The sequence below is a fragment of the Cyprinodon variegatus genome, unplaced genomic scaffold, assembly GCF_000732505.1.
Source record: "Cyprinodon variegatus isolate N-32 unplaced genomic scaffold, C_variegatus-1.0 Scaffold367, whole genome shotgun sequence".
Taxonomy (NCBI): Eukaryota; Metazoa; Chordata; class Actinopteri; order Cyprinodontiformes; family Cyprinodontidae; genus Cyprinodon; species Cyprinodon variegatus.
In genome coordinates, this window is record NW_015150820.1 from 320,663 (window position 1) to 334,043 (window position 13,381).

The following is a 13,381-nucleotide window of genomic DNA, read 5'->3' on the forward strand; positions in this document are numbered from 1 at the left end:
AGTATTAAACCTGTGTTCTATCAGTTTTTTTTTCCTTTGTCAGTGAGTGTCTCTGTTATTTCCACTGGAATTTTGATTATATTCTTTTACAGACATTTCAACAAACAGCAAGAACTAAATAATTGATGGTAGTTAAAAATAGCAACAAAAAATATACACACAAAAGATATGAATAAAACAAGTTTAAAAGAAATACAAATAATATAAAAAATAGGCCGAGTTAAAACATTGAGTTGTATTCATTCAAAAGCCAAGAATTTAAAAGCTCCTTAAAAGTGTTGGGATTATGAGCAGCTCTAACACTTTATAGATCATCAGAGTTTTGGGACTGAAACTGAGAAGACACAGCTATCTCTACTAAGGAAACCCCTACAATAGACACTATGAATCCGTGGTTGATGGGATTTATGACCTTATATTGTCTGAAGATGGTCACATGCTTACAGCTCCTTCTTCTTTCTACGGCTGATGACATCACTGGTACTGAATGAAAACACCGGCTGCCATCAGTGGTGTTTTAATTTCCTTATGAGCCCTGTTCTGTGTAACTGCTGGAAAAGCAAAGCAAACACAGGGCAAGCTTGTGCCCTTTGGACACTTATGCTGTGGAATGCTCAACATGTTGGGAACAACTTGTCCATGTTTGGAAAAATCCCTACAGTGCCCCTCTTTGGTCATCTACTTCTGTATGTGCTCTGCTGGGTGATCTGTCCATTCTATTTATGCATGAATTAACAATATATTTTCCAACTAGCTGTTTTTTTTACTTATATTTGTCTATTTGTGCCCTTTTCTCAGCCTCACCTGTGGGGAACGGATACAGTAAACCTCCCAACCCCCCAGTCTGCTGTCTTCAGGGAGAGAAAGGTCCGCCAGCCATGATGCCCATCAGCATTGACCCAGAGAGCAGGCCTGGAGAATACGTCCTCAAGAGCCTCTTCGCAAATTTCACCTCAGTGTCTGAGCGGAAGATTCGTATTATCATGGCTGAGCCACTGGTCAGTATGATGATGTGGATGGTTACTGTTCCTGAGGTGCTGAATGCATCGTTTACATCTGTAGTTCAAAACACAAAGGAACACATTTGCATTGGGTTGTTATTAAGGATAAAAATCATCTATTTTTGTGGGCTTAAAGTTTTTAACAAAACCAACTTATTTTAATTGCTTATATACATAAGCAAAGACTATAAGCAGGAATCCCCTCTTCTCTTCAAATGTTTACCGTTAAATCCAGATATACTAGTTATTAAATCTTTGACCTTATTAATGTGTAACAACAACTCTATATACAGTACATATAGAAGCTACAGGAAGAAGATACATATGGTAGGTTTTCGTAAACCCTCACATGCAGCCAAATTTCAATAGGAGGCTGATATATTTGCTAAGTCACTTGTCACTTTTAGTTGCTGTTACTGTCTCCTTCTACCAGGGGCAGTTTTGGTTTTTTTGCATAAATGCTGCCCTGAGCCAGTCAGATTGTTTCCTCCATTCAAGCTAAATTCTATAAGTCATCAAAATTCTGGGTAGAATAAAATGCTTTGGGGACCTGCACATAAATATGGGGTGTCGTTTTAAAATTTAAGCAGTCAAAATTTAGGAGCAATATTTATGGTTATTTAGAGTGTTTTAAGACAAAAATAAGAAAAAAATTTTTTCACTGTCATTCATTCATTTATAAAAATCATAGTTTGTTAAATAAATATTTATTTTGGAGCTAAATACTTATTTAGAAAACTAAATATTTAGTTTGCAAAGTAAATATTTATCTCCAGACTATATATTCATTAAACCAAGTAAGATTTTTATAAATGAATTAATGATATAGTGAAAAAATCATTTTGAAAAAAATAACCCCCTTATCTCTTAAAGCACGCTAAATAACTGTAAATATGTCTCCTAATTTTTGACAGTTTAACTTTACAAATGGCACCCAATACAAAAATTGTAATAATTCCTCACGTAGCAAATAAGCCTTTTTCTTTTCTTGCAAATTTTAATCTCTACTTCATCAGAATTATTAGTAGGCCTAAATTTTATCATGACAAATATTTGAATTTATTTGTTTAAAAAGCAAGAAAAAGGCAACAAACAATATATTTTACAGTAGGAGGTTAAGATCTGTAAAACTCTAAAGAAACAATGTATTTTGCCCTAAAAAATTTAACAAGCAGATATTTAACCTAATAGGGAAAAAAATAAAACATGGTAGTGTGTGCAGCATTCCCTGTATTGCAGAAAGACAATTGGAGTTTGACTTAAATGTTAATGATTCTGCTCACATGTTTGCCCAGACAGACATGCATCCTCATTGATTCTAATCCCAAACACTGCAGATTAACTCATGCCTCTATATTGTTAAGTAACTACTGGAAAGCCATTTCCCATTTAAGGGAATATGACTTACAGGATGCTGTAAATCTGTGACCTTAGTCAGCATGAAAGTGTTAAATATCCAGTGAAAATGTGTAGTTCATCAACTGTTTGTAATACTCTCTGGAAGAGAGGAATGTAGAAAGGAGGTTTCCTCTCATTTTTCCTCTGACAAACTATCTGAATAATGAATTTTAGCCCATACTTTCTGACACTCTGTAATTTCCTGTTAATATTATCACTCAAGTAAATATTCCATATAAAAAAAACTTTAATACTCAGTGATCCGTAGATGTTAGTTATCACTGAACAGATACAATTATCCTTTCAACATGGACAATATCTTTAAGTGGATGTAAAAAAAAATAAGACCGTCCCTGACTGATGCTGATGGAGTAAAACACATCGACCTCTCTGTCACTCCAGGCTCTACCGCTACAAACATTTGTTGAAAAAGTAAAAGGTTCATCAGAGGTTGGGGCTTAGTGCTTGATCCAGCTAAGAGCAGAAGAGCAGGATATTGCCATCAACCCACGCAATGTCGGTGTCACACATATCAGGCTTTTAACTATTTTGGATTAATCCACAAGTAAAGTGCTCAGAACTGCTGTTTAGCTGATAAGATTCTATAGGGTTCATTCTGAATTTGAATTTGATTGTAGCATTTTCTAGTCTTGTCATGGTTTAATTTAATTCATTATTAGATAATAATGCCTTGCGAAGATATTTCCTTTGAAAGGTTTATCTTTTTGCAAATTGTAACTTTTTTTAAAGTGGAAAAATGTGGTCTTTACTTTTTTTTTTTTTTACAGCCCCCTGGGTTGCAGTTACAGACTTTTGTTTTGTGGAGTATAACTTAATAAAGTTTACATTAAAAAAATTAAAAATTAAAAATCCTTTCATGCTATATTCTTAACAAGGACATGTTAGTTAGGTTAGATTAAATCAAAACATCTGTAATGCAATAAATTCTAAGGTGGATTTAGGTCCAGACTTTGAGTAGGCCAATTTAAAATATGCACACTATTTTTATGTTTGACCGCTTAAAACCATGACTGGGTCTCTGCTCACTTCATAATTATGCATATCCTTGGATTGGTCGGTAAAATCCTCTTAACACAAAAGTTTATGGTTGCTGTTTTAAAACAAGGTGTAACTGGATATAAACATCTGGATAAACCACTGGATAAACATCAGAATAAGAAAGGTGTTTAGTTCATTTTCCATCTGATTAAAAACGGTCCCACCTTTTATGCAACCAGTACTGATGAATGGCTCTGTCTCTGTATTTGCTGTTATGCGTTCAAAATGATCTCCTTGTCCTTTTCTGACCAGTCATCTGAATTAAGAAGCTTCAAACAAAAACTTTATAAATGTCTATTTTTTGTCTCTTTTATTAAAATTCTGAGCTGTAATTGAATTATTTCTTCCTTTTAGGAAAAACCATTATCAAAGTCACTACAACGGGGAGAAGATCCTCAATTTGATCAGGTAAGTCCTGAGAAACGCTTAACTAAAAGGGCTTGTTTTACCTATATATTATGTGGGGTTTTACTTTTATTTCACACGGGAACAAAAATGAATACGTAGTTGCGTTTGGTGCACCTTTGTACGCTTTGGGTCGATTTTCACATCTATAATATAACTTTGCAATGTTCAAGATGTTGGGTGAAAACCTGCTCCTATCTCTAAAGGTCTTTCAGATTCGGTCAGGGGGTACGAGTGTTTACCTTGTGACTTGGCTCATACTGAGCACAAGGTGTGTCCTGCAGGTTTGTGGCTTTGCAGAGGAGGCCTTTTCAGAGCCACAGAGGTGTGTTTGTGCTGCTGCATGAGGCAGCTCAGCAGCATTACAGAGCCTGGATTCTTCTGTAGCCTGGTGCTGAATGAAGGGATTGCTGTGTTCCCCCCAATCCAACCAGACTCTCCTCCCTTCCTGTGTGCCCGGCCTGTTCCTTCCTTTACTGGCACCTCCTCCAACATTAAGGGAGGCTGCCCCATGGGTATGGTCCCACAGAGGATCAGCTCACCCAGTGATCTCATTTCATTCCTTTCATTTAGTCCTAAAAGCTCCCTATTTTAGTTACACTCCATTTAATTTGTAAATGCTTGAATCATAATGAGATTCAAATAAAACTATGGTCTGTGCTGGAGTTCTAGCTTAAATTGCTGCACAAATAAACAAAGGAAGCTCTGATTGCTATCTTTTGCTTTGGTATGTTAACTGCTGACAGTAATGTGCATTTGCACCATCTATGTCTTGTTCCTCTAGTTGATAAGCACCATGAGCTCACTGGCTGAGTACAGTCTTCCCTCCATCCTGCGCACTTTGTTTGACTGGTACAAAAGACAAAATGGGCTTGAAGAAGAGCTGCATGAATACCGACCAAGAGCCAACACAAAGTCTAAAAAGTAAGATAGAAAAAGTGGATAGATGAAATCATGCTTGTCATTATTAATTTCTTTTTTTTTTTTTTTTTTGCTCTTTTTATAACCTTAAACAAACTGTGATTTTCCAACAGTGATGAGCAGCACAGAGATTATCTACTTGAAAGGAGAGATTTGGCCATTGACTTCATCTTCTCCCTTGTACTTATAGAAGTTTTGAAACAGGTCACTTTCATTCCATCTTATGTCACAAAATAACTAGATTGATATTTTTATTTTTTTTAATGTCTAAATCTTTCACCATCATTCTGTTGTTTTCTAATTCTGAAATAGATGCCACTCTATCCTGCCCTTGATGGATTGGTCAATGAAGTCATAAACTTGGCCTTTAGGCACTTTCGATACAAAGAAGGGTAAGATCTAAATTCTTGTATCGGTAGGTCAAACATATTTTATTCTATTGTTGTGAGATCCACAGTGCAGAGATGATTTACTTACATCTTGAACAATTTCACATTTGACTCAGTAACAAAAAGCTTTCATGTTTTTCCTTGAGATTTTATGTAATTGCAGTAAATCAAAAATTATCACCATGTAATTAAAATGTTTGGACTTATCTGTGCAGGGTTTTCTGTCCTTTCAGCTAGCTTTGCTTAGGATATATTGACAACAGAAAGGTATTTTGGTCCTTTAGTTTTATTCTTACCAAAGTCTCTCTACCAAAGCCACTAAATGAGGAAGAAAGCCCTGGAAATTGAGGAAAACTTTAGCCCTGCATTTTGCACCTCTGTTATTTGTGATGTTATTCCAGCTGCAACATCAGAATCAGGCTCGTATTTGGATTCAGCTTTAATCAACAGGTTTGTGTGCAGAAACAAGGAATTTGACTTCAGTTTTCAAATGCCAACACCATAAGGAACAGAACCAACAATAACCACACTTTGTTTGAAAAGAAAAAAAAAATTCAAAGGGGGCAGGGACATGATAAAAACAAGGACAAAAGTAGAAAGAGCATTTTATTTTATTAAGACATAAAAATGCTGATAGTAATGGTACAAAAAGACTTAAAAATTGTTTCTAGCAAGAGTCCTTGACTACCCTGGCTGTGAGGTATTTATTGAGTTTAAAAGAGAATCAGTCTGGAAAGAAGCTTCTTTTGTGTCAGTTTGTTTTTGCCATTAGCGCTCTGTAGCATTCCCCTGAAGATAACAGTTTAAATCACCTCTGACTAGGATGTGTGCGGTAAGCAATATGTTATTTGCTCTTTTGTTGGCCCTAGACCTGTACCATTATTGGATAAATGGAAGGTCAGTCCATATGATCCTCTGCAGACATTATTGTTTCTTGCAGTTTTGATCTGTAGTTCTAATTATGGAACAACATGTTGCATTCAGCAAGCTGAAGACAACAATGTGCTATGTGTGTCCTGAGTCATAGTGTGCAGGCAGCAGTATTGCTAAGCAACATATAACTTTTGTAGGTATAACTTTCTAACATTATCACTACACGGCCTGCTACGGTGGCTTGTTAAGTCCAAAAAGGAATATGTTTCCTGGTGTTAGGTTACATTGAAGCCAGTTCATATTCATACCAGAAGATGATTGCACCAGAGTCTGTTTGGAAATAGAGCAAAGTCATCTAAAAAAAGTGGGTGTTGGTCCAGGTGTTTTGTCTGAACCAAGGGGAGAAACAACCATCAATACATTTCCAACCTGAGGTGCAGACCTCAATGGCTTCTCCAAAGCTACCATGAGCTTCTAGGCAGCATCTTTAATAAATGTTTTAAATTTTCTGTTAGTATAGTTGGATGGCCTTCACTTAACTCTCTTTATTGAAGTATGTGACTTCTGAATGCAGCAGGTTATGCTGCACTGGTGAAGACTGTGAAGACTTTGAATTTCTTACCTTGGAAATTGCCAAGATATGCATGCTGAACTTTTCAGATTCTATTCATCTAGTCTGTAAAATTAATCATTTTCCCTCCACTAAACAGCTCTGTTCCACCCTTTGATATATTACATTAATACCCAGTAACATACATGAAATCTTATGGTGTGTAATTGAATACTTTTCAGTCATCTAACTTATCTTGAATTTGTCACCCACAGATATCATGGTCCTAACACTGGAAACATGCACACTGTAGCGGACCTTTATGCTGAAGTCATAGGAGTGTTGGCCCAATCCAAGTAAGCAGCAAATTTTCAGCTTTCATTTTTTGATTTTACATTTTAAGTCTCTGCTTATGGACCTAGAGAGTTACTGAAAAAGAAAACCAAACTTTTTAAATGAAGGTTTCAAATTAGGCAATTTGAAATCAAGGCATTTTCTAATACTGCAGTTTAAATTTAAATATTAAAGATGAATTGTAAATTGCGGAACATGAAATAAAATGGAAATGGAATAAGGAATAACCTTTTTAATTGCGTGATTAGGAAAGGTATTTTTAATAAGAATTATGAATTTTGGTATTTAATAATGGATGAATAAATACATTTTGTTTAAAGTGGCGTCAGATGTAGGGGTTTGCCCTCTAATCGAAGGGTTGATGGTTCAAGCTACGGCTCTGGCTTTCAGTGTCGTTGTGTTCTTGGGAAAGACACTTCACCCACATTGCCTACTGATAGTGGTGCCAGTGTACAGCAGGATCAGAACCCCAGGGCATCTGTTGCTATAATGTAGCTTGCCACCATCAGTGTGTGTGTGGAGGACTTAATGTAGTGTAAAGCGCTTTAAGGGTTTTGCTGGTATGCTTCTGCACCGTCGGTCTGGAATTTCAAAGGACGCATTAGTTTCTTGCCAAAGTGCAAAGGGAGCCCATTCACGAACTAGAGAGAACTTTGTTTTGGCAGAGACCTTGGCATCTTTGCACAATTTGTCCGAGGCATCGTACAAGTGGTTGTACTTCCGAAAATCAATTAACCTTTCGTCGTAGTTGTCCATTGTAGTTGTTCCTCGGGTTTTAAAAATGGCGCACCGAATCGAGAAGGACGACCACACAGACAGCCGGAAATGCATACCAAGGACCAATCAAAGCTTGTTTTTGTCTGTGGACTTCCACTTGAGGTCTGCGCGGGTTTATGACCATCTGACGCGTTGTCAGGATTTTTTTTAGGTGCGCGATGACGGTTGCAGAACCTCTGCGGGGTGTGGTGCGCACAGAAACAGATTTGATGGTTGCAGAGGCTATGCATCAGAGGCAAAAATTGGCCTTTAGTCAACTCTCCTGACTTGAAAAAGCGCTAGATAAATACAGACCATTTACCATTAACAATTTCTCCTAATTCAAAATATGAAATTAGAAAATGCCTTTGCAAATCTGATTTCAATTTGGCTGATTTAAATGTTTAATTTTAAAAGGTTAGTTTTCTTTTTCAGTGGCTCAATAGGTCCTCATTATATGTGCTTTATTAATGTGTAATGTCAACTAAAATGGTTGCGTGAGGACTTCTTGAAAAGTGACAGATTTATAAGTCTGTGTATAAGACACTTTCAGACATGACATCTTAATGTCAAACTAGGATTGGAAATTTATGTGTTTATCCAAACTTGTAGAATCACTGCATCAGCGAGAATCACTTATAATAGAGATATGAGTTACATGCCTCCTTTCAAACTATGCCCTGCTTAATTATTCCTGTTGTAATTTCTTCTTTTTTGCTGGGGGAGAAATTCATTTCGGGGGACAGATTTGCTGTCTGTATGTTAATGATCTGCAGCCTAAACTCTATTTATTTTTGTTTTCATTAAAACTCTTTGCTTTACTTATATTTTTTTTTATTGGCAGTGCATGATTCTTTACATTGTGTTTATACAATAATTTCCTTTAAGATTTCCCGCAGTAAAAAAGAAGTTTATGACTGAGCTGAAGGAGCTGCGGCAGAAAGAGCAAAGTCCATATGTCATTCAGAGCACCATCAGTCTCATCATGGGGGTCAAGTTCTTCCGGGTGAAAATGTATCCGGTCGAAGACTTTGAAGCTTCTTTTCAGTTCATGCAGGTACAGCAGAATTTGCGGTGTGAGTTCCTCAAATAGCTAAAAAGTCTCCTACTTCCCTCTCTGTACAGTTTTTTCCCCATGTGTTGGTATTGCCTTTTTAATTCTTTTAATGTCTGTCAGTCTAAAAGTTTTGGAAATTGTTTTAACTGAGAAAGCTTTTTTAAATTCTATAAATCTGAAAGCTGTTTCTCTCTTGTTTACAGGAGTGTGCCCAGTATTTTCTAGAAGTGAAGGATAAGGACATTAAACATGCTCTGGCTGGTGTCTTCGTGGAGATCCTGGTGCCTGTTGCTGCTGTAAGTTTCTTCATCATGTAGCTGATACAGTTATTACACAATCATTTTCAGCCCACTATTCACATGCTCAGTCAAATGCGTCATCATACTTGCATGTGCTTATTGAAATTCATGATCTGAAAACCTTAAGAAGCCAGAAAAAAACTTTTAATGTTTTAATGTATTTTTCTGTTTTAAATAAATCATGACTAATACTCTTATTGGCACATCCGGTATTTCCCCTAATAAATGTAGCTGCAGCATTTTGTTGCCCATACTTCTTTAAAAGTTACTTTTTTTTTTTTTTTTTAAGATTTGTCTTATTGACAGAAGCTTTTAAAAGATATTTATGGTGTATAGCAAGGATTTACAGTTATACTGAAAATGTGTATTTTATAAAGCAAACTTATTAATATGTAGTCTTACAAACACACCATACAAGGAAGATGATTTTTTTTTAACACCAAAAGAAAACAAAGAAACAAAATATAACAAACTTTACCCCTCCCACCCCCCACCCTTCTTTCTCGTATGGTTCACAACAAAACTGTCTGTGTTCTAACATTGCTTTACACATAAGAAGATATTCAACTGTGGCTATTTTGAAAACTACCCTGTTTATTTAACATGGTATTTTTTTGACCAATTAATAGATGAGTTTCATGGGAGATTGTGCTACTGTAATAAGATTTATTTTCGTTTTGGGCGGAGTGTGGTGAAAAAGTTGATGTTTCCCTAATTGTAATTTCTGTTTTGATCTTGACCTAGGCTGTGAAAAACGAAGTAAATGTACCCTGTCTGAGGAACTTTGTGGACAGCCTGTACGACTTAACTCTGGATCTGTCTTCAAGAAAGAAGCACTCACTGGTTAGTAACAGAGCTGCCAGCAGTCACTGACTCTTTGGTCTGCTGTTTTTTGAGGCCTTTGGTTTCAGCTGCCTCTACTGCACAGTGGCACAGACATATGAAGAGCTATGCATGTAGCTTGGTGTAATATTATTTCATAATGTGTTTACACTATGAGTGATTTATTCTGTACAATTAAAAATGTCATTAATCTCAAGGTAAGCGATTGTATGAGAGTATGAAAAAGCTATGAAAGCTGGCCTGTGTGCTATTAAATTTTAAAATCTGAACCCCTTAGCACATTTCAGTGCATGGACAATTCAAAGTGCAATGAATTAGATAATAAAATATAAGAAAAATAAAAGCACAAGAACAATTAAAACAAACAAAAAAATATAAATAAAAAAAAAAAATAAAAAAAAAATAAAAAAGTGGCATCATTTATGTAGCACATCAGAGGAAAAGTGCAACGTCTTCATGAAAATAAAATTCAAAATTCAATAATGCAAATGCATTTTTTAGATGTATATTTTCTTAAGTTGTTAATGAAAGTCATAATTTCTAAACTTTATTCCTGATGTTACAGAGTTTTGAGGGTTTTGTTTTATTAAAGCAGTTTTTAAGAAGGCAGTTCAAAATCTAAACTCAGTTTTTCTTCTGTTCAGGCCTTTTATCCACTGGTCACCTGTCTGTTGTGTGTCAGTCAGAAGCAGTTCTTCCTTAACAGATGGCACGTCTTCCTCAATAACTGCCTTTCAAATCTCAAGGTAAGATTTTGCCAGTTCTTGTTATTGTAATAAAATGGAGGTTCTGTGTCCTTTCTTCAAATTGATCCTTTTACTGGATACCTTTAAATACAATAGGCATGCAGGAGTAATTTGTGACCAACTAAGTTTAAGGTCACTGCAAATTTTTGGTCAAGGTTTTACAGCAACTTTGTTTCTTTTATCTTACAGAGTAGAGATCCTAAAATGGCTCGTGTTGCTCTGGAGTCACTGTATCGCCTGCTGTGGGTTTACATGATCAGAATAAAGTGTGAAAGCAACACTGCAACCCAAGGGTAAATATATTAACTATTTCTTTTTTTGAAATTCTTATCTTATTATGTATCAGTATCAACATTTTAATCACTTTATAATATACTCAGGTCTCAGTAATCAGATTTTGCATCTCAGTTATGCTATTTTCTTGTATAGCATTTAAAGTATTATGCCTAATAAATAAGTGTCTAAAGCTTACCCCAAGAAAGAAACATATATTAAGGGTATAAATCTCTCAAATAGATGCTATAAAGATTGAATCACAAGCACCAAATACAAATTCATGGCACACATCTATCTATAACATTCAGAGATTCAAAAACATGTTTGTTTTGATATGAAAATGTTAAACTGTTCAAAGCACAAAAATACTGTCAATATTTTAGGTTAAAAGTCCACAAAGAGAAAGTTTAATGATTTCTTAAAGGTTTTTGATCTACCTTTTTTTTGTCTTTTCTGTCTTTTAACACTATTGCTATCCTAATAAAACAACTTTTCTGTGTTCGCAGTCGTCTGAACACCATCGTAACAACTCTTTTCCCTAAAGGGTCTCGCAGTGTGGTGCCCAGAGACATGCCTCTCAATATATTTGTAAAAATCATTCAGTTTATTGCACAGGTAAATCTTCCACCAAATGTTAAGCTGACTGACACTAACATTAGGGTCTGTGAGATAAGGGATTTTTCTACTATTTTAATGCAGGAAAGATTGGATTTTGCAATGAAAGAAATTATCTTTGACCTTCTCTGTGTTGGCAAACCTGCAAAAGCCTTCAGTCTTATTCCTGAGGTATGTTATCTACTTTATCATTGAAATAGTTTTCAAACTCCAAATAATATTTATCATGATTATGTAACATTTTAACATGATGAAAATAATAATTGAAAGCTGGACTTTCTTTTTTATAATGAAATGTTTTAAACTTATGTTTCCACCCTAAGAAGGTGGATGTTCCTAAATGAGGGAGATAAATTACATAAGAAATGATTATTAATACAACTCTTTCTATTTGTGTTTGGTGATTTCCTGTAGCTTCCTATAATGTGTTCTCTTTGTCTATTCAGAGGATGAATATTGGTCTAAGAGCATTTCTGGTCATAGCTGACAAACTGCAGCAGAAGGATGGGGAGCCTCCCATGCCAAACACTGGTAGCTTGTTGCCCTCTGGTAACACGCTTAGAGTGAAGAAAACATACCTGAGCAAAACCCTAACGGATGAGGAGGCCAAAGTCATTGGTGAGATAGAAAAACTATTATTAGGAACATTTTATAGGAGTTTTTATCTACAGTATATTGACCAGAAATGTCAAAACGTGGACACAGAAAATATTTTTCAGTATCATGAAGGGATGCATTGTTTCCTGTAAGGCTCTTCTTATACTGTTCAGCTCATTACTATAGAAAATGATCACATATCAGGGTTGCATTCAAATCATTTTTCTCCAGTAGTTCTTTTCCTAATTAAAAGGGAAAAATAAATGCATTATGCATTTTCTCTACAATATGTTAGCAGTCTTTGGCAGCACTCAAACCCCTTAGCATATTCTCATTAAAGGTCCCATGTTATGCAAAATTCACATTATAGACATTTTGTAACCATCATATGTATCCTAAAGCCTGTGTGTGACGGTCACAAATGAAAAAAATCCCTTTCACATCTATCATTCTTTTTATCCACCTTTTACCTAATGTGTGCTTAATAAGCTGTTTAACAAGCCATCCCCTTATGATGTCATAATGGGAAATAAACTGTCACGAGCAGTCTGTAGCAGCCCATCAGTCAAGCTACTACCTTTATCCGATGTATTATTTGGCACTTATAGCTGCTACATTTATGAACTATGACTGGTTGCCATGGTAGCAAGTTGTGGGTTTAAATACACAATTGTAAATCCACAGCTTTAAATCCAGGTGGTATATTCCAGAAAGAAATCTAATTATTTAATTGGTATGAAAGGTTTTTTTTTTTGGCGCAAAAATTTACATTTGCAAATATTATATGTTATCTGGTTTGATTTTCATTTATCCATTTACAAAGGCTGAAGACAATTTTTTTTTTATAGTCAGTAGCTAGACGACAATTATATTTATATTTTTATATTTTTATTTTCATTTTTTTGTCTCTTTTCCTGAAATTATCTCCAAGCTTAAGATATTTTTTTTCTTAGAATAGAAACTTCTAAGTACCGTACATTTCTCTAACTTCCATCTTCTGCAGGGATGTCCCAGTATTATGTTCATGTGCGGAAAGCAATTGACAGCATTTTAAGACACCTTGATAAGGAGGTGGGGCGCTGCATGATGATGACAAATGCTCAGATGTTGAATAAGGAGCCAGAAGACATGATCACGTAAGAAATCAGATTAGATTTAATGTCAGCATCATAAACTACTACTCTATAATCACTTATTATTATTATTATTATTATTATTTTTTTTGTATCTGATCAGTTTTGA

General features: G+C 35.4%; 1 protein-coding gene across 1 annotated transcript in view; it reads left to right on the forward strand.

The window, feature by feature from the left end:
* The window catches only part of LOC107092102 (protein furry homolog), a 50,857-nt gene that overhangs the window by 7,908 nt on the left and 29,568 nt on the right, over positions 1-13,381 (forward strand). The window contains exons 2-16 of the mRNA XM_015386391.1: positions 799-998; positions 3,813-3,866; positions 4,648-4,787; positions 4,898-4,988; positions 5,097-5,176; positions 6,872-6,952; positions 8,595-8,763; positions 8,967-9,059; positions 9,807-9,905; positions 10,550-10,651; positions 10,841-10,944; positions 11,434-11,542; positions 11,627-11,713; positions 11,989-12,160; positions 13,143-13,275. Of these exons, the coding sequence (XP_015241877.1) occupies positions 799-998; positions 3,813-3,866; positions 4,648-4,787; positions 4,898-4,988; positions 5,097-5,176; positions 6,872-6,952; positions 8,595-8,763; positions 8,967-9,059; positions 9,807-9,905; positions 10,550-10,651; positions 10,841-10,944; positions 11,434-11,542; positions 11,627-11,713; positions 11,989-12,160; positions 13,143-13,275 (1,714 nt within the window). The remainder of the gene's footprint in view (positions 1-798; positions 999-3,812; positions 3,867-4,647; positions 4,788-4,897; positions 4,989-5,096; positions 5,177-6,871; positions 6,953-8,594; positions 8,764-8,966; positions 9,060-9,806; positions 9,906-10,549; positions 10,652-10,840; positions 10,945-11,433; positions 11,543-11,626; positions 11,714-11,988; positions 12,161-13,142; positions 13,276-13,381) is intronic.